Source organism: Enhydra lutris, unplaced genomic scaffold (assembly GCF_002288905.1).
Source record: "Enhydra lutris kenyoni isolate GAN:26980312 unplaced genomic scaffold, ASM228890v2 scaffoldscaffold34, whole genome shotgun sequence".
In the NCBI taxonomy this organism is placed as follows: domain Eukaryota; kingdom Metazoa; phylum Chordata; class Mammalia; order Carnivora; family Mustelidae; genus Enhydra; species Enhydra lutris.
The window spans coordinates 25002776-25030741 of NW_019154118.1; the positions used below are offsets into that span (position 1 = coordinate 25002776).

General features: G+C 44.5%; 1 protein-coding gene across 2 annotated transcripts; it reads right to left on the reverse strand.

The window, feature by feature from the left end:
* Positions 1 to 1424: 1424 nt before the first annotated feature.
* LOC111153886 (RAB39A, member RAS oncogene family) lies at positions 1425 to 26895 on the reverse strand. Of its 2 annotated transcripts, XM_022513174.1 has the most exons (3): positions 26657 to 26895; positions 4050 to 4270; positions 1425 to 3876 (listed from the first exon to the last, which is right to left on the reverse strand). In XM_022513174.1, exons 1-3 carry the CDS (start codon positions 26881 to 26883, stop codon positions 3644 to 3646), a joined length of 681 nt encoding a protein of 226 aa, XP_022368882.1. In that variant the 5' UTR covers positions 26884 to 26895; the 3' UTR covers positions 1425 to 3643. The 2 variants fall into 2 exon arrangements, with proteins under 2 accessions (XP_022368882.1, XP_022368883.1); XM_022513175.1 differs by having other exon boundaries at positions 3777 to 4270.
* Positions 26896 to 27966: the final 1071 nt, after the last annotated feature.

The following is a 27966-nucleotide window of genomic DNA, read 5'->3' on the forward strand; positions in this document are numbered from 1 at the left end:
AGATTGTCACAGCTCAGCACTCACGTGTCTACTTCCATCGGTGATTAGGATTACGGAAATACCAAGTCATGTAGCAGTTCCTCCAAGTTCAGGAGAAAAGTGTTAGTTAAGATCAGGTGAGGATTGGTCGCTCAGGAAAGTTTGGTGAAAACACTGGGATTTAGAAAGATTTTGAAATAGAGATGGCTATTTATCAGCTGTGGAATTTCCAAGAGCGAGCTTCTTGTTGGGAATGTATTCTATATTAACATTCAAGGGATCTATCTTTAAAAGCCTTTATAGTCTTTCTTCCTCTTCTTCTCCCCCACCCCTTAAAGATTTACACGTTTCCTGTGCATTTCCAACTACATCTCTCCAGGCAGTTACTGGGGAACAAATGAATTAGCTTCTGCAATGGGTCTTCAGGCTTTCAAATCCTTGTGACTCTGTCAGACCTAAGGAAATTATTCAAATACAGTGCACACTTTGAAGTCAGCGGAAGCTTTGTATGTGATGGAACCAAGGCAATATAAAATCAAAAGCACTCTTAAAAGGATTTTATTAGTCCACAGATTCAGTTTCTGGATGCCGTAAAGTTGGATAAATAGATTGGTAGTTATCTTAACAATAATAAAGGCTACTTTGGTTGCCGCTAAAAAAAATCATGGAGGACTTGGAGGCTTTTGGAAACCTAGTGTAAACTCTCAAAGAAATCTTGATTGCTCCTCTTAGGTGTACAAAGGCCACATTTAGAAGCATTCCATTTACAAAATTGTTTTGGCTTAAGCTTACCATTTAATGAACCATCCCATTTACTCAGGCACTGAAAGGGTTAATGCAACTCAAGACGCAAAGTGTCAGGGCCCAGTGTATCATACGATCAGAGGGTTTTTCATTTCTTCTTTATCATGTTTATTTAAAATGTTTGGTAATTAGCTACATCATCCATTCTGAATTTTAAATTTAAATAGGTTTATATTTAAATTAAGTAAATTTTAAATTAAATAATTTCAAGTACATCTGATTCAAGTATATCTGACTTGTAAGACAGTCCAAATGTTTTGCCTGGAGCAACTATTTTTATCATTTTGGCGTCATCATCCATCTTCTCCATAATAATGTGTAAGAAAATAGGTCAGTTATTTTATGTATCTATATCTATCTATATATATGTGGAAAAAATATCTGGCTAAGGTTATACAGACATTTGGCAAGTTTGCGTAAGAACTCCAATCTTTGGGGCATCTGAGTGGCTCAGTGGGTTAAAGCCTCTGCCTTTGGCCCAGGTCATGATCCCAGGGTCCTGGGATCGAGTCCCGCATCAGGTTCTCTGCTCAGGAGGGAGCCTGCTTCCTCCTCTCTCTCTGCCTGCCTCTCTGCCTACTTGTGATCTCTGCCTGTCAAATAAATAAATAAAATCTTAAAAAAAAAAAAAAAAACTCCAATCTTTGTAGTTACTGTTCATTTTAGTATTGGTACACCACAAACAACTCTTCTATAAGTTCAGATTGTTATGGCCCAGTTTTAGTATTTTGTAGATTCAGCTAGATCATATTTTCGCTTTGCTTTGCCACACATGGACACACGTGCACACACCCCTGACACAGCAGAGATACGGAAGGAACCCCGACCAGGCAGAGTTCTAGCTTGCTTCTGCTTTTGTGTGACCTTGGTGAAGTATCAATTTTGGGGGGCCCTGCACTTCCATTTCTTTCTTCTGACTCTGTGGTTCTATTCTAAATCTTGGAACACATCGTACCCTCCAGGCTGATTATTAGTCTTACCCTAATGTTAGTCTTATAAAGGGCATCCACTGAAAGTTAAGTCATATTTTATAGTTTAGCTTTACAAGTAGGCACAGGGGCCCTGTACTTTAAATTGTTGCTAGATACTCAGTTTCCGAGATTTACAACTGCCGCAGTGAAAATAGATGACTTCAGGTTTGGGGGACAGCTCTTCTCATCTGATCAATTACAGTTTGAACTCCCTCGAGTGAAATTAATACAAGGATATCAAGAAAATGTTGACAATAGAACTCTTCACGATATTACAGTGATGTTATAATTTATATTCTTCTTTCCATAAGCACTACTAGAAATACTTCCACAAACCTAGAAAATGTGCAAGTATTTAAAATATAATTAAATACCTACTTCAAAGATGCACAAAACCCACATTCAAACATGACTTCTGATTGAATTAAGTCTCCTGGGATTTCCCTCCCTATTATTTCCACAGTGGAGGAGCGGTGTTTCAGAGCAAGAGGGCGGAGGGCATACACGAAACCAAGAGAGGTCCCCCAGGTCCACAAAATTATGCACCTTCTTCTGCTCCCTCTGCAGAATGTGGGGACGAAAGGAAAGAACATGAGAAAACAAAATTCTCAACCATTGTACATATAATAATAGTATGCCCAGGAGGAGCTGATACCAGGCTCATCTTTGCAAAATGCTTTTTCTTTATGGAGCTATTCACACGATGCACTTGATTCTCAAAATAATCCCATGAAGCAAAACAAATGGGCTTATTAGCCTCATTTTACAGTGGAGAGCACTGACATGCAGTGAGGTTAAGCGACTCACTCATGCCCAAGTACTGGTACAGAAACGGCAAGCTTAGGACCCAGGTTTTCTGGTTTTTCGTTAAATATTCTTTCCATCATATCACTTTGGTTTTCAAACAAATGGAGATACTATTTTAACAGTAAAACCATGATTTCAGGAAGGGGGCTGCTTTTGATGCCCCTCTGTGATGAGGGATGGTTAAGAGAATGGAAATGTAGGTTATAAAATATGAGTTTGTGATCACAATGTCCCTTCAGGAGGAGAATTTAATCAATAAATTAAAAATTAGAAAACTCTGAAGTCATTTTGCAGCCCTAACTCATTATTTTATCTTTAATTTTACTGAAATGCAATTTGAATGCTAAATTCAAACATCTAACCAATCTTCTTTGTCCAGAAATATTTCGTATAATTATCTTGTACCAGAAATAGGGAAATTCAGAAACTTATGTGGACAGCAAAGCGATCTCTAAAAACCTTCCATATTTACTTATATCAATAGTTTTAACAATAGTTCATGGCAAGCTGCATTTACTTTCTTTGAAAATGCCTGTACATAAATAAATTTGTTTTTCTTATCTAAACAAGGACAATATACTATAACATTAAAACATAAGCTGATGAACAGTCCTTCGTTTTATTTTTATGAATATTTGCAATAAAATATTCTGCTTGGATCCTTAGATATCTTTATAAAACATAAGATTATGAGGAGCAGTAAATAAGAGAACAAAAAAGAGTATAAAACTTATTTTGTTATGTTCAGGCAAATTAAGGGAGGATAAACATTTCACAGAATGGTTAAAAACGCGGCACCTTATACAAGGAAGTGTTATTTTAGTCCCAGCTGATGACACATCTGAGATCGTTTACTTCGTAAGCCAACAGTGCACGCTGAAATCCACTTTACTATTCCATATCAACAAATTAACTCATGAGAATGCAAGGCCTGATACAATCTTCCCGGTCGGACTGTATACCCCCAAAACACTCATTTCTAATTGTCAAGAAAAATGAGTAATATGGATATACGTGGACATTAAAGTGAGCTAATACGCTAACGATGTGGGAATGGGAGTAATTCTGTAGATGCTCAAGTTTCAAGAAAAAGTTGTCTGCTTTGCCTGATAACTGAGCAAAATACCCAGTGTGGTAGTGTAGCAGGGAAGCATAGCAATCTGAATTAAATACCTTCCAAAGGAGGGTGGAGGCGGGCGGGAATCTTTCTCGTGACCGTGATGTTGGTGCTTATCCCGAGATGACCCCGTCTCTCCACCGCCGTTCTTTGGCCCGTCTGAAGTCAGCAGAAGCACTCTTTTCTGGGCTTCACTGCCTCCTCGGAAGAATGCACAGTATTTGGAACAAAACCACTTTTAACCCCTTCCCAGCCATCCTGAATACAAATTTCCCCCCTTTTAATAAGCTCATAAATGTCTCTCGTCAAGATGGTGAAGGATTCCTCGACATTTGTGGCATCTTTGGCGGAGGTTTCTATATACTTCATACCACAGTCTGCGGACAGGTTTTCGGCTTCTTCCCTCGTCACCTGACGTCGCGAAGCCAAGTCACACTTGTGCCCCACCAGCAGAAACACAATCCGAAATGGCTGCACGTGCATTTTTGCCTCCTCCAGCCAATCTTTCACGTGTTCGAAAGATCGTCTGTTGGTGATGTCAAACACCAAAAACCCACCAACTGAGTTGCGGTAGTAAGATCGTGTTATCGATCTGGAAAATAAGGAGAAAAACGGGTTGTCAAAGGACACGTTCTGCTTCTCCCCTTCCAATGTAGCACCGTAATAAAAGGTGAAGGTAGCTCAATGTGACTTAACCCGAACTTAGAAATCAAACAGGAAGTGTCTTAAGTGGACAAAAATGCTCTGAAACTAACAGGCGAGCTGCTTTCATCCAAGGACAGAACATTGAAGTGTGGTTATTCTTAAACGGACAAAAGGACTTACATCGTCTGTCATCTTGCACTTACAATGATTCGTTTTTATGTTCAAGTATCTGCTAAGAGTCATTATTATATTACTGGGATTAAAAATAGGGATATAGAAAGATTGGGTGAAGTTGCCCAGTTGCAGTGAGGTCCAGCCCATGGAAGCACCAGCTGGAGACCAGAGGAAAGAGGTTGGGTGTCCACTCTTCTCTTTGTCTCAGCCAGACCATGGCTGAGGACCAGCTGTGTTCCTGTTTCTGGTCATGGCTCCCATCGGGAAGCACCTTTCTAATGGGTTCCACTGGGTTTGGGAAATCCCATTCTCCTTCCTGTCTCTTTTGGCCAGGTGGTGAATGGCTTCTCGTCATTGCTAACTCCGAATGCCTCCCCATCCTTTGCTGACGTCCTTCACCTTGTCCATACTTCCAGACATGGTCATTTCCCACTTCATTAAACTTTTAGTTAACCCTTCAAATGTGCTGTTTATTTCCTGATCGAACCATGAGGCAAGGTGGCAAGGCCATACTCTTTCTTCTATTTCTTGCCTTTACATGTTATTTTTTCCACCTAGAATGTCTTCTACCCTTTTCTGCCTAGATAACTCCTATTTCTCCTTCAAGCACAAGTTCAAAAATCATATATATGAGAAGCCTTCCCTGCTCCTGGTATCTGTTCTCCACCTCTCTTAGGCAATCTTCTAACTCCATTGAGCCTCTGGCATATTGCCATTATGATTATATCCGTTTTCACCATGTGCTGATTGGATTGGCTAGTATGTCTCCCACTCAACTCAAGGCTCTTGAGGGTCATCTTTTCTCAAGTATCCAACAATCATACTGCCTGGCAAATGACAGATGTCACTTGATATTTGTTATACTGGACTGATTAATCTTAATGGGGAGGAAAAGTGTTAAGTGTTGTACGAAGCAAAGATGGTCTGTGTCTGTTTCTGAGCAGTCAACGATCTTGAACATTGAGATGATCCTTAATGAAGTTCATCTGACCCCCAAAGATCTTTGTGGGGGGTCTGCAGGGCAACTGGTACTCTCTCCCATCTCTTCTGTACCTTCATTACCCTTACTGCTGAAATCACAGCTCAGTTCAGTGACCCAATACCCCAAACACCATTTGTTGTGGGAGTGTGAAGAAAGTACTTCACCTCTTTTTTCTTTCCCTTTCGTTTGCTTCCCTGCTTCTCCTCAGGATTCTTTTTTTTTTTTTTTTTAAGATTTTATCTATTTATTTGACAAAGAGAGTGTACAAGCAGGGGGAGCCGCAGGCAGAGGCAGAGGGAGAAGCAGACTCCCCACTGAGCAAGGAGCCCAACTTGGGACTCGATCCCAAGAGCCTGGGATCATGACCTGAGCTGAAGGCAGACACTCAACCGGCTGAGCTATCCAGGGGCCCCAGATTTTATTTTATTATTTTTTTTAATTTACTTTGGAGAGAGAGAGTGGGCGAGAGAGCAGGAGAGGGGCAGAAGGAGTGGGAGAGAATCCCCAGCAGACTCCCCTGACGTGGGGCTCGATCTCATAATCCTGAGATCACGACCTCAACCGAAATCAAGAATGGGACGTTTAACTGACTGGGCCATCCAGGTGCCCCCTCTTCAGAATTCTTAGTAGAGAGATTCTCAAGGACTACTGCACTACACAGCCACTGACAATAAGAAAAAATCTCCCACCAACTTTGGCAAGCTTCAAATGTAGTTCATTTAAGTTGCTGAACATAAAAAAAAAAAATTGAAGGATAACTTGTTACTGTTTTGCTAGTTATCTTTATACGTGTGAATTTAGGCAGGCGTGCAGGGCCTTAAAATAAACATAATTAAGGCTACATTATTGGACCCAAAGCTTTAATTTACCCATCACCAAGTCTGCATTACTTTTATCCCCCCTATTTAATCTACCATTAGTTTAATTTATAAAGACATACTTTTGTGGTTGAACACAAAACTACAAAAGCAGCTGAACTGCTTTTGTATTAGGCAGAGGCATGTCTTACACTGTGGGAAATGCCATGTTTTCTAGCCCTTTGTATTTATTTTGCAAACACACTGGGAATACAGCTGGCAAGTTATTCTATAGCATGAAATTATAGCAAAATAGATACCATGTACAGTATAAAACAGCCCTTATTAATGATTAGTTGGAATAAATGGTCTCAATATGACATCTGTCATTTTTTTAAAAGATTTTCTTTTATTTATTTATTTAACAGAGAGAGAGATTACAAGCAGGCAGAGAGAGAGGGGGAAGCAGGCTCCCCACCTAGCAGAGGGCCCAGTGTGGGGCTTGATCACAGACACCCCTGTCATTTTCTATATAATAACTTGATCTTCAGCTTCTATGTGTGGGCATGGATATTAGGTTTAGAATTCTGATCTGGTCAGGTTTCTGATTCAGATATGGTTGTCCCAGGGGGACAGGTCTCCCCTAAAACTGGGCAATCCTGCTGTCAGTTATTAAGGGGAAGAGCCAGGCCTATAGACCGAAAACCAGAACTTGAAAGGCAGGTCTTACGGAAGGGAGATGAGGAGCAACTATCTTTCTTTGGACCTGCTCTCTTGGGTCACAGTGAGGTCTCCAGAAGTTCTCACAAGTGATATAGAAGCAGGGTACAGATCCTAGAAGAACTATGTAGGTCGGCCTCCCTACAAAGAATTGCAGAGTTGATGAGAGTAGCAGTTCTCTGTAGGCAACAACATCTTGCGGTGGGTTACTTTAACTATTTCCTTCTGGGCTTTGAAAGTCTCACTGAATGAATGGATGATTTAAAGAAAGGGAAAAAAATATTAGGGGAGGGGGAAATGGAAGGAAGGAAAGAAGAGAAGGAAGGGAGAGAAAAAGGAATGGATTCCAATCTGGTCTCAGGTGTGTTCCGAGAAAAATTAAGAGTTATGAGGTTACCCTCTGGCAAAACTGGGAAGGGGATATGGCACCTGCTGAATCCAGCACAATGCTGGTATAATGGGGAAGGTGAATCATGGGGGACAGCTTCAGGGATACAAGTACTCAGCAGACCCTTGTCCCTCCCAAGTGGAAGATCTGATCTTTTTTTTAAGATTTTATTTTTGGGGTGCCTAGGTGGCTCAGTCGGCTGAGTGTCTGCCTTTGGCTCAGGTCATGATCCCAGGGTCCCGGGATCGAGCCCCAAGGCTGGCACCCCAGTTTGGTTTTGAGTATTAAAGAAACCTACTGGGTCTTATACACCTGAAAGCTACATTATGAGTGACTGCTATCCCATATTCAAAGACTTGTCTCCTGGCAGAATGTTTTCCCCTTCTCCTTGCCTTTACTGACACCTGCTGTATGTAATTTCATTTCCTGATCACACGGCTTCCCTGCAGCATGACTGAGTTGCTCTTTCTACAGGATCTGGAGGAGATGGTTTCTGCTTCCCCAATGCCACTTCCAGATAATTCTCTCCAGCCCGTGTCATAAAAAAACAAAAAAAAAAAAACAAAAAAAACAAAAACAGAACAAAACAAAACCAGAAAGAAAAACCCAAAAAATCCACAACTTCTCTGCTCCTCTGAGGCATATGCCATCTGGCTCTATCATCTGTTGTCATCAGCCAAGTGCGTGGCCATTCTCCAGGTGCTGAAGACATTAGTGCTTTGCTTTGCTTTCCGTCTCAATTCCTGTCATTCTGCTCCTGTTACTGGATGGGTTGTCTGCTGTCACCTCTGCTACTCGACTTCCTCTCCTCTTTTCTAAAGAACCACCCCCTCTATTCTTCCTTTCTCATCTACTTCGTTTTCTTTATCAGAAATTCACTACATCCAAACCTGTGGATTTACAGCCTACTTTTTTTTTTTTTAAGATTTTATTTATTTGTTGGATAGAGAGAGAGATCACAAGTAGGCAGAGAGGCAGGCAGAGAGAGAGGAGGAAGCAGGCTCCCCGCTGAGCAGAGAGCCGGATGTGGGGCTCGATCCCAGCACCCTGGGATCATGACCTGAGCCGAAGGCAGAGGCTTAACCCACTGAGCCACCCAGGCGCCCCTTAGGGCCTACTTTTGATCAAAATCTCACACTCTGCAGCCCATGTTCAGTGACAATTTTAAAACTGTATCCACATTTGTAATCTACTGAGTAACTCTGTTACTCTCTACCAATTACATTAATACCCTCCTATTTTTTACCTCTTTCGTTGTTCTGTGAGACATCACTATTATTGGTCTCTTGGAAATACCTAAATTTTCAAGCTCCTCCCCCACAGCTACACTCATCAGGGAAAATTCGTATCTGGAGCAGTCCAGCATGCGGCTGAATGTTTCTGGGAAAATCACTCAACCAGGCAGGCCGGTATCCCCATGAATTAATTATAACCAATCCCAAGTAACATTCAACACCGCCAAGGAACAGGGCTGGTATCAGGAGAAACTCTTCTCCCCCTTCTCTCACACTTAGACTTCTACTATAGGAAGGAATAGGATTTCCCTTTCAACCTTTCTCCCCACAAAAGAGAACTGGAGGAACACTTCGCTCATCTTATTGGATACCTCCATTGAAGGAAAAATGACGGTCGCTTGGTCAGTCTATTTCTCAGGTTGGCAGGCAGAATTAACCGTGTTCAAGTTAGTAACTCTTGCATACCATCCTTCTCCACCTCCTTCCACTTTCTGAGTTCGGGATATTGGTTTGCTAATTGTGAAAGGTAAGCAGATGCCATGTCCCCGAATATCCAGTGATTGTCAAGTGCCTGGTGCCCATTCTTAGTGAGGAGGTAAGTGGTGGATCTGGTAAAGCCAGGAACACGGCCACTGGAGAAACGGGAGAAGTGGCAGAGAGAATGAGGGCGTTTGAGGGAAAAAGATACCAGCAGTACAAAAAAAAAAAGAAAGGTGCCCAATATTGAGAGCTATTAGCAGTGTGTTCTATTCTCATACCAAGGTTGCTGAGATTCTATGAGGACATCAGTGGCTAGAGAAGAGCGGATAAATTAAATATAGACAGGTAGATCCATCCCAAGTATAAATCCCACGAAAATATAGCAGTCAGTAATTTCTGTGAAGTTTCTTGGGCGAGGGTGGTCCCTTCATCTGAGGAATGGTGTCAAAACCTCTCCAAAGATGAACTGTGCATCTCATGCCCACTACCAAGAAGAAAAAAGCTTAAGACTTGGTGGACCTTTTTGGATCGTGGGGGGCCTTGTATAATATTTGAAGGTACTTCTCTGACCCATTAAGTCGGAGACCCAAAAGGCTATCAGCTTAATAGGGCGGAAAGCAAGAGAAGTCCCTTCAGTGGCCCAAGGTACAACGCACGGAGCTTGGCTGCATGGCCCACGGTCCATCAGATCTGATGGCACCTGTCAGAAGTACCCACAGCCGACTGGGATGCTCTGTCAAGCCTGGGGAAGGTTCCACCGGGCGATTACAGGAGTGGCATTTTGGAAAAAAGTTCTGCTCTCTTTGTCAAGAGTCATTATGCTTTTGAGAACTAGTTCTTGACTTATAACCTGGCTTGAACAGACACTAACTGCCTGGAACGCCAGGCGAGGGTGTAATCTGAGTGCTCCCCGGAGCTGGGGGTCCTGTTTCAGCAGGCTGGAACATGGTCACCAAGCAGAAGCCATGAGTCCTACAGTAAGTCCTAGTAAGTCCACGCCGGCTTTTGCAGGACCCTCTCAACCTGTGGCCTTAGCGGGATTTCCCTATAACTAAAAGGGGAGAACGCTCACGTCTGCCTTACAGATGCCTCTGCGCTGCGTGCCGGCCCCAGTCAGCCCCACTCAACAGCGGACTTGAAGTTTCGTGGAAAAGACAGCCCCTCCCATTTGTGGCCGTCTTGTGGTACTTCTTCCAGAGAAGGAGATGGAAAGAGGTAGGTGAGGATCTACACCAATTCATAAGCAGAGGCTAAGGGTGTGGGGCTGGGCGCGGGGTATCCTAACGGGTCTGGAGCCTGTGAATGCGGGTATTTCTAGGCGAATCCTCACTGCCACTCCCTCTGGGGAGCGTTCCTGATAACCGCTGAAACAAAATACCCTGTCCTTATCAGTCCGTATTTTCACCCCAGTTTAGACTCAAAGTGATCAGGGCACAGAGATGGAGGCAGTGAGGGGCTCGACAAAGACTTCTCTTGCCTGGGCTGCCGCTGGTCAGAAGTCAATTTTTCAGCAGCTACTGAGACTCTGGATATGGTATGTTTCTCTGGGGCGATCATCACGGAGGGGACACTGATGCGTCCCCACTGTAACAGACACGGAATCTGGACTCCAACCATGCCAGCACCCCCGTCTGTGAACTTACAGGATCCCTTACACATGGATGTGGCATCCCACGCTGTGCTACAGACCAAAGATGTCACTTAGCAGAGGTAGAGACAGGGAAATGGGCAGATGCCGTGGGATTCGGTGATCTTCCCGCGTCACTGTCACCTGGAGGCATCTGGCCCTGCAAATCTGGGGAATGGGTTAAGACTCAGTTACACCTACGTTCAGGAGGTAACAGCTTGGAAGATTCCAACAGGATTCGGAATGTATGTGTTTTAAACGCGCGAGGGACAGAGTACGAGGTGGTTTTCTTCATAAACAGAGGCTGTGGTTTGGGAGACAAAGGGTGGAAGTCGGATGACGGGGCCTTTCACAATTACACTTAATGAGTCACTACAATTTTTTGTTGCTTCTAATCCCCGTGACTCCTAACTCTGCTGACGTCAGGGTTTTAGTATCCCAGGGAGAAATGCTTTCACAAGAGAATGCTGGGATGCTTCTACAGAATTAGCTGAGACTGCTGGCTGGTCATTCGGGGCTTCTTATGGCCGTGAGCTGCCAGGTGACAGAGGACGACAGCAGGGTGAGGACCACCCTGGCCTCCTTTGGTTCTCGTTGCCCAGAACTCCTGGGATCTTCTGATTCATTCCAAGCCTGGCCCTTTCAGCTTCCAGTCAAGTCTCTGCGCCTCAGACATGCTTCCAGAAACTTCCGTTTCGTGAAGATTTAGATTTCCTCAAGCCCATTTTGGGGCTGGCAACCAAAGACCAGAAAGACAGAGTCCACATGTATTTTGCAAGAGAACAATGACAAAACAAAGTCACAAACGTTTTATAACCTTCCACATCCACATGAGGCCAAAACTCGTTCTTTTTTGAAATTGGTAAAAATATAAGAGGTCCATCTCTTGTTTTAAAGTGTAAGCACAATACTGTACACCACATCTCTAGAACTTTCTCATCTTGCATGACTGAAACTTCATACCCAGCGAACTGCAACTCACTTCCTTCTCCCTTCCCCCAGCCCCTGGGAACCACTCTTCTTTCTGGTTCCATGCATCTGATCACCGTAGATGCCTCACAGATGCAGAATCATGCCGTATTTGTCCTGTAACTGGCTATTTTCACTTAGCATAACGTCCTCAAGATTCACCTATGTTGTCGCCTATGACGGAATTTCCTTTTTTTTTAATGGCTGAATACTATTCAATTTTATGTCTATACCACATTTTCTTTCAACCATTCCTTTTTCTTTTCTTCTTTTTTTTTTTTTTAAGATTTTATTTATCCATTTGAGAGACAGAGAGAGCAAGAGAGCACAAGCCGGGGGTTTCGGAGAGGGAGAAGCAGACTCCTCATGGAGCAGGGAGCCCGATGCGGGGCTCGAGCCCAGGACCCTGAGACCATGATCCGAGCCAAAGGCAGACGTTTAACTGACTGAGCTGGCCAGGTGCCCCTGCAAGGTTGATTCTTGCATTATTTTTGCTTCAGAAAAGAAAAATGGCCAACTATTTTATGTTAATTTTCCTCTTAATTTTCTTTTTCCTAAAACACTATGTAGACAAGTGATATTGACAGCACCGGGGGTTGCGGACGTTACAACAAAGTACTTAATATAGGAGCGACGCAATCCAGTGTGAATGAAGAGCCTCGGGGAATCTGGAATTTTTTTGACCCACATGCATGTGAGACTGAGATTCTAAAAAATGTAAATATCTCAAATTAAACAGTTATCTAGTTTCCTGGAGGAAACAGAGAACAAGATGCTGCTGTCATATGAAGGACAAAAGTCTATAGGTCCTGGAATGCACACGATTATTTCTATTATAATTACTTAATATAAAATTTTATCTGAAAGTGGCCAGATTATCTAAACCTTTTATGCTATTAATATGAATTTTGTTGGATGTGCACAGGCGTCTTAAAAAAGCGACAAGGTACAGAGCACTTGCTGACTTACTTAGGGAAAACAAACCAGGGTGGGGGGATGGGTGAGCCTGGCGGTGGGTATTAAGGAGGGCAGGGACTGCATGGAGCACTGGGTGTGGTGCGTAAACAATGAATCTAGGAATACTGAAAAAAATAAAAAAGTAAAATAAACCAGATGTTCCATCCTGGAAATGCCCTTCTTGTGGCTTTGCCAGTTGTAGTAGGCATTTAGAGGATAGACGAACTTTGATGCCAAAGGCTACTGCCATAAGCAGTCTACGAATGCCTTAGCCTCGTGAGTGCCTTCTACCGTGACATCATGTTCCCACTGCCCTTCTGGAAACAGTCACTGTGTTGATACTGTATTTACCTGTTTCACTTGGTAAAATCACTTGGCTTTGTGATTCAGGCTCTTAGGACAGCGTTTAAGAGACGAAAACACAAGTTTCTCCTCTCCTTTTATTATCACTGAGGCTACCAGCCCTTCTCTGCCCTGAGATTCTGAAACGTGGAGCTCATGACTTAGGATATCTTTCTTTATACATGCAAACGTTAAAACTCTTTTTCTTTGTGTACTCCCAGGGTCTCTGCACAAAAGATCAAGTCTGTAGTTTCAGAAGCTGTCTGCATTACTGACAACACCTAACGAGCCACAGTCTCTCTCTGACTATATGTAATTCCCACGACCACCTTACCTTCTGTTTTACTTCTTTGACAGATCCTCACTCGATGACAGTGAGGTCTTTCCAGCTCCTAGAATGCTCTATTCACCTCTTACCTTCTAGTTTCCTCCACAGCACTTAACGCCGACACCCTATGTAGTTTTCCAGCTTATGTGGTTAGAGATTGACTCCTCCACTAGCAGATGAGTTTCACGAAAGCAAGGATTGCTGTCGGTTTTTCTGGACTGCTGTCTCCCCACTGTCTACCACAGAACTGGGCACGAGCAGTCCTAGCAGTATTTGTAAAGGAACACATCCACAGCCGAGTAAGTTCCTACTGTCAGACTGTGCCAAGGCAGCATGCAAATGCAGAGCAAAAGGAAGAACCGAGAAATACCAAAAAGCTTTTCTCCTTTTGCTATTTATACAGCAGGGATTTGCGAAGCCAAAAGGAGAGAAATGGGCTGAATAACTGCATATACTTATAAGCATATAGGTGAAATCATCCACATTTTCTCAAGAACTGCTCTTTTACAGTTGGTAGTGATTCAAATTGTACTTTCCAGTGGTTTCTGGAAAGTAGAACAAGTTATGTGTGAAAATTGGAAGAGTTTATTTGGAAATGAATGGGAATGGTTTGTTTCTAGCTTCGCTAACTGTCTGCAAGGTGATAATGACGGGATGCTTATTTTCTACTCGGTGTGTTACCAGAAAACGTATAAAAGACTTCAGCACGCACTTCCAACACTTTCTGGCATTCTTCTGCCAAATAAAAATAAGACAATGACCATCTTCTCATGATTACTTTATGTTCCATATAACACAGAGCATTATGTAATCTAACACAACTAAAGAATAGTTTTTCGGGGCGCCTGGGTGGCTCAGTGGGTTAAGCCTCTGCCTTTGGCTCAGGTCATGATCTCAGGGTCCTAGGATCGAGCCCCACATTGGGCTCTCTGCTCAGCAGGGAGCCTGCTCCCCCCTCCCCGCCGCCTGCCTCTCTGCCTACTTGTGATCTCTCTCTGTGTCAAATAAATAAATAAAATCTTTAAAAAAAAAAAAGAATAGTTTTTCTTGGGTTATTATTCTCCCACCATTTTTGTGACTTATGTCTGTTTCCACACAACCTTCTCTGCGCTGCTCCGTCTCACGTGCTTTTGTGTATCTCCCCACATTGCGGAATTATAACTGATGTGTAGCCTTTTCTCACTTCATTCTGTCTCTGAAGTTATGCGGCTTTCATTTTCAAGGCATTTGAACAGATTACGTTCATGTTCTTTTCCCTCTTTTTCTGAAGAAGATTTTACTTATTTATTTGAGATTGAGCAAGAGAGAGCGCTCACTCACACACACGGATGGGGGTGGGGAGAAGAGTGAGGGAGACGGAGAGAAGCAGAGTCCCCCTGAGCACAGAGCCTGATGCGGGGCTCAAACCCACAACTGAGATCACGACCTGAGCCAAAACCAAGAGTCAGTGGCTCCACCGACTGAGCCCCCCCAGGTGCCCCTCCTTTTTCTTAAGCTCGTGTTTTCATCAAAGTGACATGCGCACTTACCACACATCCTTACTTTCCCCCAGTCCCCAAAAGCCAGTATCATGACATCATAATTTTAGGCAGATCCTTTCTTGGCATTTGTGTTATTCTGATCACAGGCATTTTTTTCATTGCCAAGCCCTGAAATAAACTGTGACTTCTTCTTTCCTGCACAACCTTTTCTAGGCTTATAATTATCCTGTGTATTTGTAAAGATAGACCAGGCTTGCTGTAGTAACAAGCCCCCCTCATATGAATGGGAAGAATGATAAAGAATCTGGGCTGATTTTTTTTTTTAAGATTTTATTTATTTATTTGACAGAAAGAGAGAGTGCTCACAAGCAGGGGGAGCAGCAGAGGGAGAGGGAGAAGCAGGTTCCCTGCTCATGCAGGACTTGATCCCAGTCTGGGATCATGACCTGAGCCGAAGGCAGAAGCTTAACCGGCTGAGCCACCCAGGGGCCCCCCTTACATTTCTTGCAATCTTGCACTGAGACCAAAAGCCCCATGGCCAGAAAATGAGGCTGGATCACTTAGTTGCAGGATCTCTCAAGTTGGTATCTTATGTTTCTTCTTTGGGGCTGGTCAGATCTTTCAGAACAGAAATGGTTTCACCAATGTTTGAAGGTGGGGGGAACTGGCTGACGGCAGCGTTCTGGGAGCTGAGCAGGGGAGAAGGGAGAGAACTAGACTGTATTAGCATCCAACAAGCACGCATTCACTAAATGCCCTTACTTTTAATAAGCCAGCCTGACTTCAACTCTACCTGGTTCTTCCAACTGAAGACTTAACTTTCCTAAGGATAAATTTCCAGTTTTTGCCAATGTTGGGGGCGGGGGGAGGATGTTACCTGGTGTCTGGGATGGTGGTAGGGATGTGAGAACCCAAACTTTCTTAACCAGACTGGCAATCAATGATTCTTATTTTCGCACTCTTACTTCCAGAAGTATCTGGAGTTTCGATGGAGTATACTGGAATATACTGGGTTGGTTGTTAGCTTTTGTCCTTCCGCTGCTTAGAAGCCCGTTTTCTTGAATCTGCTAATTCACTGACCAGCCCTCCACCTGCTTTCTTGCTTCCAAAACTTTGGTGCTGTTGTCTCCTTACCTAACTCTCCTTGTCTGAGGGTTTATGGTTCCAAAAGAAAGCTATCCTCATTTAGTGAGAGCTCAGGGAAAAAAGGCTAGAATGGATACAGGTGTTCAATTTGCTATCACTACTGGAAGCCACTTCTTTATCGACTGTAGTTGGTCCGTTTGTTACTTCTCCCTCTACTCATGCAACCTTCACGACTGAGGATCAAGGACCAGCCTCTTTGGGATCCATCCTTTGAAATGAGCCCTCGCCCGAGGTACGGAGGATGATGCCTCCCTTTGTTCTGCCGCTGGAACTTACTTTCATAGTTATCAGCCCTTACTGCAAAAATTTGATTATTCTCTTTCTAGCTACAACTCACGGAGAAAGACAACTATCCCCCAAGCTATGTTCTTCCTGTCTTCCTTTCCTGGCAGAACTCCTAAGTTTTGGGAGAGACTGTGTTCTCCAGCTCTCTTGCGGTCCGCTATGGTCATGTCACGAAATCCAGATTAATGGGACAGAAGAAGCAGTGTGTGCAGTCTGCCATCCAACCCCTTGGAGAAACGATTTGCAGTTGGCTTCCTCCCCCTTCTTCCAGCTCACTGGGAAACAGCGAAGACTGAAGAATCCTGGAAGCTGGTCCTGAGGCAGAGCCACCCTGATCGTCCACTTTATTACGGGAGGAGCAAAAAGCCCTGCAAAATTTAAGGAGCCAGATTCGGGCAGTCTCTTCGCTCCAGCAGCATAGTCTGTACTGTCGAGGGACAGCATGGACCTTGAAAGTGAGACTATAGCTTACTGATTTTTAGAAAAAATTCTATTTATTCATTTGAGAGAGAGAGAGAGAGAGAGAGAATCTCAAGCTGACTTCTCCTGAGCGCAGAGCCCTGTGTGGGGCTTGATCCCATGACCCAAGATCTTGACCTAAGCTGTAACCAAGAGTGGGACGCTTAACTGACTGAGCCACCCAGACACCCCCCTCCTACTTATGTTTCTATTTGTTATTAGATCTAGTGCTGGACAAACAGTTAAGCTGACTCAGTGCCTGGATTTCCACAAGGAAATAATCGTGGTTGATTTCAACTTCTCCAGGACAAAAGGGGACAGCACTGAAGGACTGGAAAGCTACTTTGTGGCACTTATGAAATCAGAGGACACCAGGGCCAGCATTTGCTGGTAGCTAGCTCTGGGCGGGACCCGAAGCCTCTCCTTGTCTAACGAGGGGGGACACATCATACAGGCTTGTCCACAGCAGCGACTGGGCTCATTCCTGCTGCTGAGTGCAGCAGTGCAGTCATGGAGCACTGCATGGGGGTGGGGGAAGGGTCCGTGCAGCCACGGCTGTCTGCTGCCAGTGATCAGTACTGCTACTGTGTGCAAAGCTACTTCCCCCCTGTTTTCTGAACACAGCAGTAAAATTACGGTTTGGGTGGAGCAAGTAACTAACGCTGGTATAGAGAAGATGGGGGTCGGGGTAAGGTGGCTGTGTGCCCACAGAGTACTTTTCAGGACAGAACTTCCCAGTGTGCAGTAAAAGTTTCTTCCATCATGACAGGAGGCCTGGTGCAGCAGAAAGAGCTCGGAATACACAGTTAAGAGAACAGGGTCCTTGAGCAAACCACCCAGGAGCTATAACCTCTGGGGCAAGTCAAAGCCGTTCTGGACATTAATTGTATTATTAACAACTGAGTCTGCTGTTAGCAGATCCCCCGTCTGTTCTCCCCCGGTCCTGCGGCTACAGTCATTTAATGACTGTATGGCCAGTATGCAGACCACAGTGTGGCTGACCACTGCAACTTTTTTTTTTTTTTTTAAGATTTTATTTATTTATTTATTTATTTACTTATTTGGGAGAGACAGAACATGAGCAGGGGGAGCATAGGAGAACCAGACTCCCTGTTGAGCGTGGAGCCTGATGCGGGGCTCGATCCCAGGACCCTGAGATCATGACCTGAACCCAAGGCAGATGCTTAACCAGCTGAGCCCCTAGGGGCCCCTCTGTGGCTTCTTTCACGTGTCTGTCCCCCGGCCTCCTTTCTCACTAATTTTCTTTGCTGCCAATGGTTGTCTGCTATACAGCTAACGGCATCTTCTCTCTCACTCGTAGTTCCTCTTTTCACAGTCTATCCATCTATTCTATCAAATCGGTCTTCAATTTGACCTCCTATCTGTGTCATTGACATTCCCTTTCCCACAGCCTTTCTATGGTAGCTCTTTCGTACCTAAACAATCTGAAATTAAGAAGTTTCATCCATTTGCTCCTTTACCTTTCTTCCAGTTTCTCCAGTGATTACTACTGGGAGGTTCTGTGTTTAAAACAAATGCTGAAGGTCCCATGTGATCTGAGTGAAAGTGTGACAAAGGGCTAGAAGTCAGGAAGATCACCTCTTATTTTTGTTTGAGGGGACACAAACCGGGGGACTCTGAAGGGGTACTGGATTTTTCCTAAAACATCAAGAGTTTTAAAGGGGAAATCGGATGACATCATACCCAGGAGAACCAGCAAAAAGGGACATGGAGAATCACATGAAAAAAGAAACCGGGAGAGATTCTCAATATATTCCTAAAATTTAAGGAATTGCCCATACTTTTTTTTTCTTTTTTTGAAGTGTTGTCTCCTAAAGTGCTCCAGCTACCTGATGACCTACCAGTTCCTAAACTGCTCTGCGTAGAGGCGCCTGGGTGCTCAGTCGGTTAAGTGTCTGCCTTCAGCTCAGGCCATAATTTCAGGGTCCGGGGATTGAGTCCCACCTCGGGCTCCCTGCTCAGTGGGGAGCCTGCTTCTCCCTCTGCCTGCCGCTCCCCCTCCTGGTGCTTGCTTTCTCTCTTTCTCTCTGACAAACAAATAAAAATCTTAAAAAAAAATAAAATAAAACAAAACGCTCTGTGTAAAAGGACTCTGGGTTAGGGAAACACCACATCTACCTTGGGGATTCACAATATGTATTACTATATCCATAGATTAGAAACTCTGAGAAATCCTGCAACAGCCCAACATTTCCCAAATTATTTGATCAAGGAAACCTCTTCTCAAATTACACCTATTAACGTCACTCTGCAAAATGCTACACTGAAGGAAAACAAGAGGCAATATCTAGAATTTTAAAAATTATAATCTTTTCTTCGTCACACCAGTAAGTTCTTAATATCATCTAACTCCTGTCTGGAGTATGCTTTCTCAATCGTTTCTCAGGGAGGGTGCAGTTTGGGTCCCACACCGTTCTCTTGTATTTCTGATGCAGGAATCTGTTATTAAGGTTGTCCCTAAGCCTTGCGTGAGGCTGTAGCCCAGTAAGTCCTACAAAAAGGATATATATTTACAAAGACTTAAAAATCAGAAGGAAAACCACTTTTAACATTCTTAGTACAGCAAGATAATTTAAAAAGAAACCATACCCAATCATATAAAAATTAGAAAAAAAAATATTAATAAGGCTCCTGGCTGGCCACGTTGAAAGGGTGTGCAGCTCTTGGTCTCAGGGGCTCTGAGTTCGAGCCCCACACTGGGTGTAGAGATAACTAAAAAATAAATAAATGAATAAAAAAAAAAACAGGCATAAGAGAAAGATCGCATTTTGCCAAGAAAAGTCACTGGTGACCTTCTGAGCATGGCTCTGAGCATGGCTCTGACAAGACATTTCGCACATGACTTCCAACTCACTTACCACATAAGTGACATGGAAACAAGCCTAAGAGGAGTCTGAGCTCCCTTGCTGGTGCAGCCGCTCTGGAAAACAACATGGAGGTTCCTCAAAAAGTTGAAAATAGAGCTACCCTATGACCTAGCAATCACACTACTGGGTATTTACCCCAAAGATGCAAATGTAGTGATCTGAAGGGGCACGTGCACCCAAATGTTTATAGCAGAAATGTCCACAATAGCCAAACTATGGAAAGAACCTAGATGTCCATCAACACATGAATAGATAAAGAAGATATGGTATATATACACAATGGAATACTATGCAGCCATCAAAAAACCCCCCAAAATCTTGCCATTTGCAACGATGTGGATGGAACTAGAGGGTATTATGCTAAGCAAAATAAGTCAATCAGAGAAAGACAATCATCATTCAATCTCACTGATAGATGGTATTTAAGAAACAAGGCAGAGGATCCTAGGGTAAGAAAGGAAAAAATGAAACACGATGAAACCAGAGAGGGAGACAAACTTTAAGAGACTCTTGGTCTCAGGAAACAAACTGAGAATTTCTGGAGTGGAGGGAGGCGGGAGGAATGGGGTAGCGGGGTGATGGACAATGGGGAGGGTATGTGCTATGGTGAGCGCTGTGAATTGTGTAAGACTAATGAATCCCAGACCTGTACCCCTGAAACAAATAATACATTACGTGTTAATAAAAAATAATAATAAAATAAAATAAATAAAATCTTTAAAAAAGAAGTCTCTGCCCCTTCACCTCAGTATTTTGTTGGCACTGAGGTATTTTGATGGCTTCTTTATACCCTTGCTATTGATACCAGCTGATGGTCTTAAAGACTTGCCGCCAGTAAAGCAGTTATTGGACTTAGCAAGTTGTTTCTAAATCGCTACCATAGGAAGAAAAACAGAAAAACTTTACTACATTTCAGAATGTTCAAGAGAACACTGTTAAGATTTTAAGCCAAACTAAAATAATATGTGAGCTAGCCATCAATGTTTGCTTAGTCACCCTTATATACAGAACGGCTCACCTGTATTTCGAAACTCTTTTACAGCTTAAACTAGAAATATACTTATAAATTTAGAACATACTTTGACCTTTGCTTCATGTTTTTCTGGAACTCTTGAAGGTTAGACCAGTATTTTATTACATAGTCAAAGTACATTTATTACATTCCTTTCAGAAAACAGTGATTTTTACCCTAATGAGATGTTTTGTGATAAGTCAGGTAGAGTGTGTGGGGTAGCAATTTTCATTTACTTTTATTTTTAATTTTTTAAAAAAAGATTTATTTATTTGAGAGTGGGAGTGAGCATAAGCGCCCGGCTGGCAAAGGGAGGGGGAGGGGCAGAGGGAGGGGGAGGGGCAGAAGCAGGATCCCTGCTAAGCAGAGAGCCCCATGCAGGGCCCCATCCCAGGATCCCAGGATCATGACCTGAGGCACCCAGACCCCTACAGCACAAATAATTTTAACCAAGACATTATTTTATCTGATGACTCAACAAAAATAGAGCATCGCTTTTACTGTTTCCAAAAACCTGGACTGACAGGAGACTGTGATGACTATGGCACTAAACTGCGGACAACTTCCGCTCTGTGACACATGCCGTTACGAACCCACCGATCCAGGAATGGAAAATCTTTTTCTCTTGAAGACTATGAACTGCAATCAAGAGGGAAGGAATCAAAAACAAAAACGAAGCAATTTAGTTTGGGCATTCAAAACGTTCTCTTAAGGGGCGCCTGGGTGGCTCAGTGGGTTAAGCCTCTGCTTCGGCTCAGGTCAAGATCTCAGGGTCCTGGGATCGAGCCCTGCATGGGGCTGAGCTCAGCGGGGAGCCTGCTCCACCCCCACCCCCGCCTGCCTCTCTACGTACTTGTGATCTCTGTCAAATAAATTAATAAAATCTTTAAAAAAATTAAAAACAAAGAACGTAAGTTAAGCCACTTTAATTTTTTTTATCTTTTTAAAATTTAAATTCAAGAATTAACATATCATGTATTATTGGTTTCAGAGGCAAATTAAGCCACATTTAAACATTATTCACATGCGGATTTTGAAGGGAGGGAGGCAGCAGAGATGCAAGGGAGCCAGCGGGACAGAGAAAATGAAATGAGAGTAAGAGACACACTGCGGTAAGAAGGAAGGAGAGAGAAAGAGGGTGGGAGGAAAGGGGAGAGGGGACAGACAGGAGGGGGTAGCGGAAAAATAAGCCGCTGAAGGAGAGGTAGGACACGACAGGAAGAGAAAGATCCAGAGAAGAGGTGCTACAGAAAAAGAGACAACAAGGCACATGGAGGGCGGGGCGAGGCTCAGAACATTCTGTGGGTTAGGTAGAGGCCAACCGCAGAAGCTGGGGGCCAGTGAAGGGCAGGGCTATCCCTCAGCAGCACTGGCTACTTAATGCCCTTTGCTAATTAGCTGGTAAAGGAACATCGGAAGGTCCGCCATCGCTCTACACCTCAGAAGTTCAGGGGTTCTGCTCCAAGGATGTGACTACAGGAGCTCATCAGTGGAGCCTCTCTGGGGTTACACTCTTCTGAACACGAGTTAGCGTAAATTTTTACATTTTAAAAATAAAATTTGAGACATGATGGTTTAATCAAAGTTAAACGGGCTTCTTTGATGCATGACTTCTGGGAGCCTTTGATATCAGTTTCTAAGAGAGTGGTACATGGAGTACAGGGATTCCCAAATTTACCTGGGCACAGAATTCCTTGTTAAAAAAGAATCACAAGGGATAACTGTTTGACAGGACACACTCTGAGAAGCACTCTACCAGGAGCATCCTATTCTCTTTACAGTTAGCTTTATAATCACTCGCTGTAACCATAACACCCCAAAGATCAGACAACAAGAAATAAAAAGCAAAATCTGGATTGAAACTGTGAAATTTCCTATCCCCACAAGCCAACATAGCTATTTCTTTATCTCGTTTTATCTTCATATTGCTTTAAGCGCTTTCCATGGGAAGTTCAACATTTTTATCCTTACAGTTGACGCTTTCCACACTTCTAGCACCTTCTAATATTTATCTTCATTAACACTGTGTTATAGGATAGTCTTGCCTCCTTTCCTGCTAAACTTTGTCCACTGTGATGATTAAAATTGGAAAGTGGTGTTTGCTAGTTTCCCTGCAAAACCCACAATGCCAGACCCACCTTCCCTTCTTCACGGGCACATACATGGTGGCTCAGCCTAACTGTGGTCTTGTAACTAACTTCTTCTCAGCGAACTTAGAGCTGAAGTGATCTGTACCACAGCGGTCTCACTTGCTTAAGAGGAACATTGCTGGGACACCTGGGTGGCTGGCCCAGTCGCTGGAGTGTGCAACTCTTGATCATGGGGTTGTGAATTCAAGCTCCATATTAGGCACGGAGCCTACTTTTAAAAAAAAAAAAAAAAAAAAAAGGAACATTGTTTGATTTAAAGTTTTGGTTTTTCTTCCCCTGTCCCTCGTGCCAGAACACAGTGTTCACAAAGATGATAATATCTTAGGGCTGGCAGAAAATTCAAAAGAATGGTACCTGAATGATGGCTCAGAGCAGAGTCCCTCCACCAACACAGACCAGTTACCTTGAGACTTTTACACATGAGAAATACATTTTCATCTTTAACGAAGGGACTGTAATTTTGACTCTCCTTAATACAGTAATTTGACATTTATTGTCATTAACACAGTGTCAATAAGAATATTACAACTTATGGTACACTCACATATATTATTTTTGTAAGCCCATTTTTGCTTTTTTTGTTCGTTTTTTTTTTTTTTTTTTTTTTGACAGACAGAGATCACAAGTAGGCAGAGAGAGAGGAGGAAGCAGGCTCCCTGCCGAGGAGAGAGCCTGATGTGGGGCTTGATCCCAGGACCCTGGGATAATGACCTGAGCTGAAGGCAGAGGCTTTAACCCACTGAGCCACCCAGGCGCCCCTTTTTGTTCGTTCTTAATTTTTGTAAGTAATTTATGTCTTCTAGCATGTGTTAATCTGAACATTGAAAATTAAGGCTTTATGTGTCGATTATATCTCAAGCTGGGGGAAGAAAACTAAGGCTAAGTATGGTAATAAATATCAGTTCATTATTTTGTTCTGTTTTCTTAACGCTTTCAAGCTACACCCTGAGTTATCTAAAGAAGACTCCTTTTTGGGGTGCCTGAGTGGCTCCCTGGGTTAAAGCCTCTGCCTTTGGCTCAGGTTGTGGTCTTGGGGTCCTGGGATTGAGCCCCGCATCGGGCTCTACTCAGCGGGGAGCCTGCGGAATTCCCCATCTCTCTCTGCCTGCCTCTCTGCCTACTTGTGATCTCTCTGTCAAATAAATAAACAATATCTTAAAAAAAAAAAGAAGATTCCTTTTTGCTAATTTGTAGCCAATCAATAATAAACCTTCAAATATAAAATTTCCCATGAATTCCTAATGATATGATATGGCTAATATCTTCATGAACTCCAGTACCTTGCTATGAAATAAAATGTGTAGGGTATTTACTATTCAAAATGTATCTGTTTTCTTAGATAAAGATACAGAATGATTTAACAATGGTTGTTTTATATGGTGAAAAATTCTGCTAAACAGAAAAGCAAGTATTTGGAGGTAGCTACTGAAATACATATGTATTTATGAATATATCTTTGGTAAAGATCCAGACAAAACAAAGCGTGACTCATTGTCAGTAAACATTCCCTAAATGTCTTTGTATTATTATGGGAGAGTTACTGTCTGGTTTTAATAATGTATATACAATGAATTACTATTTACATGTGCTCAAAGGCATTAAAAACAATGATCTATTTAGCAGAAAGGACTTTAAACTCTAACAAATTAATTATCCTTAACTATCTTGTCAATAAGTTGAGGGGCAACTTTTTAGGAAATGATTAAATACAATAAGATTTTACTACTTACATTTCTTATAGTTGCAACTTACTAGTTTTTAGGAGCTTAAGGCATAAAGAATATGTTTTTATTATATTCATTTCAGAGGGTAAAGCAAGAGCTATTAGTAAATGCTTTTTTTTTTTGGACCACAAAATATCTCAAGTTTCATCTCTGACTGAGATGCCAAGGACAGGAATTTGCAATCAGTCTTAACAAAAGTAAAACTGGAGGGTGCCTCGGTAGCTCAGTCGTTAAGCCTCTGCCTTCAGCTTGGGTCTTGACCTCAGGGTCCTGGGATACAGTCCCCCATGGGACTCCCTGCTCAGTGGGGAGTCTGCTTCTCCCTCTGCTTGTGTTCCCGCTCCCGTTTTCTGTCAAATAAATAAATAAAAATCTTTATTTTTTAATTTTTAAAAATTTTTTTAAAGATTTTTTTTTTAAATGTATTTATTTGACAGACAGAGATCACAAGTATGCAGGGAGGCAGGCAGAGAGAGAGGAGGAAGCAGGCTCTCCGCTGAGCAGAGAGACCGATGCAGGGCTGGATCCCAGGACCCTGAGATCATGACCTGAGCCGAAGGCAGAGGCTTCAACCCACTGAGCCACCCAGGCGCCCCAATAAATAAAAATCTTAAAAACAAATGGTAAAACTGGAAGGAATCTTAAGAAATCATAATGACCCTATTTTACAGATGAGGAATCAGATGTCTGAAACCTTATTTTAACTAAAAAAGGATTCCCAAAAAGGAAAAACAACATTCTTCATGGAACTCTAATTCAAACAGGAAGCTTTAACATCTCTGTGAAAGGCTGGTCTTATCATCTTTCCACTTCATACACAGGAGAGAACTAAGGTCTGAGGAAGCTAAGCAGCTGGTTCACTTATCATCTGTCTGAATCGGTGTGTAGCTGGGAATGGAAGCCAGAACTTTAAAAGTTAGAACATCCTCTATCACAGAAGAGACCGATCTCATTGGAAAGGGACCGGCTGGGGCTGGTGAGGGGAAGCCATATTTGGGAAGTCCCCTCATGGACTCCTGCGTTTCACAAGCAGAGTACTTGCTAAAGATTGCAAAATGCTTGCTTAAGTGAGTTACAGGTGACAGTGCAATCTTAAAAAAAAAACAAAAACACTACAATCCAAAACATTACAATATATCAAATTTCCTACCTTCCTCTAAAAAAACCACAGTGTCCTCAACTCCTAGAACTTCAAAATATGCTTTATTATGCGGTTCAGCCTTAAACATCCAGGAAATGCGAACAAATTACATTTAATTTTTATTTGCGTAACCTGAGTTGTCTTTGCAAAATTGTTCCTTCAGGGTCTCGGTGAACATTAGAATAAGACTTCATTTGGACCCCTCTTTCTCTATTCAGAACGCATTTTCTGACGTATTAGCAGCCTGGAACGTTAGGCACCCATTATAAATACCATAAAGGAAAAGTTCGTGACAAAATCTCAGTGTCTCTCTCCTCTCCACTAAACCACCAATGATAACCAACTTCTAAAGACAAGTCATCCCTTACTAAACAAAACAAGGACCCCCCCCCCCCCCCACACCAGAACCACGCTGTGCCTGTGTCCCTGATGTTCCATCCAGCTGCTACCTAGGACACATTCCCACGGGTCACATGGCCCAGCATTTCTGATGACCGCATTCAGTGCTGTGCGGTGTTCCAACCATTACCGCATCCCCCTCCCTCTCTGTACCGTGCCCAGTGAGCTCAGGCAGGCTGGGCTGGAGCGGCGCTCGCCGTCGAGACGGAGGGATCGATCACCAACGTGGGAACCCCACTTTGCAGTCCTCCCCGGCCGCACAGAGCGGGGTGCAGAAGGGGAGCTCGGAAGCGGGGGGCCCGGTCAGGGTGTGCGCAGCGAAGGGCGCCGAGTTTGGGGAGCAGGCGGCAGGGGAAGGGGTGCCGAAGAGTTGGGGATCCCAACATCCGCAGGGGCAGAGAGCGCGGGGCAAGAGGGGGTCCGCGACTGGGGAACCCCCCCTCCGGTTCGGGCGGGAAAGGAAAGGCGCAGGAAATGGGCGCCAAAGAAAGAAGTGAGAAATTGCGGAGGAGGAAGTCGTCCCTGGAAGAGGAGGGGCAAAGGGGAAGCGAGGATGGAGTGTTTGCACTTTCGAGAGGGAAGGGCCGGAGCCTCCTCCGAGCCGGGCGGGGGCGGTGTCCGGGGTGCCCCGGGGTCCCCGCGGCCCTACCTGAAGCGCTCCTGCCCCGCCGTGTCCCACAGCTGCAGCTTGATCCGCTTGCCCGGCTCGATCTCCAGCAGGCGGGAGAAGAAGTCCACGCCGACCGTGGGGTCGCAGGCGGGGGAGCGCAGCCCGGGGAAGCGGCCCTGCGTGAAGCGGTGCAGGAGGCACGACTTGCCCACCGTGGAGTCCCCGATCACGATGAGGCGGAACTGGTAGATCCAGATGGTCTCCATCGCTCACGTGCCCCCGCGGGCTCGGGGCCGCCCCACCCACCCTGCCGCCGCGGGGCAAGTTTGGCGGCGGGAACTGTCCCTTCAGCACCGCCCGGGCGTCCGCCCGCCGGCTTCCAGCATATTCCTGCGACTGCGGCCGCCGCCTGGTCCCCGCCCTCTCTAGAAAGAGGGGCGGGACCCGGCCGGGCCGGGGGCGGGGCCTCGGGCCAGGGGGCGGGGCGGGGGCCGCGGCGCAGTGGGGCGGGGAGGGAGGACCTCCCGGGCTGTCTGCGCGCGACTCCCGCCGCCGCCCTCGGTAAATCTTTCCCCCACAACGCTCACTGGGCGCCGCCGGGTAGGTGGGTGTGGCGAGAGGACGTGACGGCAGCGGCCGCCAATAAAAATGAAGCAGGGGCTCCCCTCCGCCAGGGTCAGCCAATGAAAAGTGAGAATCGTTTTCTTGCGGGGGGAGGGGGTGGACTTGTCGGTGTCGGGGTGGGCTCCTGCAAGTCGCGGAGGCCGAAACGGGGGTCACGGGTGCTGCGCGTTCATCCGTGGACGGGAGCGGCCCTGGGAGCTCTGCCCCTTCCCGGACTGCTGCAGGTTCCAGCGGACGGCGTCCTGCAGTGTAGCCTTGCTCAGCGCCGCCTCCGACGCGCTCAAGGTGAAGGAGCGAAGAACAGAATCGAAATGAATTTGCAGAGCAAGTTCTGGATGCTTCCGGCAAGCGCTTTGGCCGTGGCTCCTACCGCCCCCGGGTATCTGCCTCACTGCTTTCAGAGCCACAGAAGAGCGAGAAGAATGCCGGAGATCACGCCATCCTCTGGGGGCCTTCCAGCCTGGAGGACAGGATGGGGGAGAGTTAAATGTTGAGATGCTCACGGAAGCTCCCATTCTTCTGGGTCTCCGTTCTGGAAATCGGAAGACCGCGAAGGGGTGTCTGCCTCGCAGACTCAGGTCCGGGAGCCAGATACGGAGCACACCTGAATTCCGATGCGATCTCACTGGTCCTTCGTGCGCTTCTTAGAACTGGGCAATAGTGCATTCAGGGTCTAGCGTGTAAAACTTAACAACAGTTTTAAAGTGTGTTCTTGCCAAAATAAG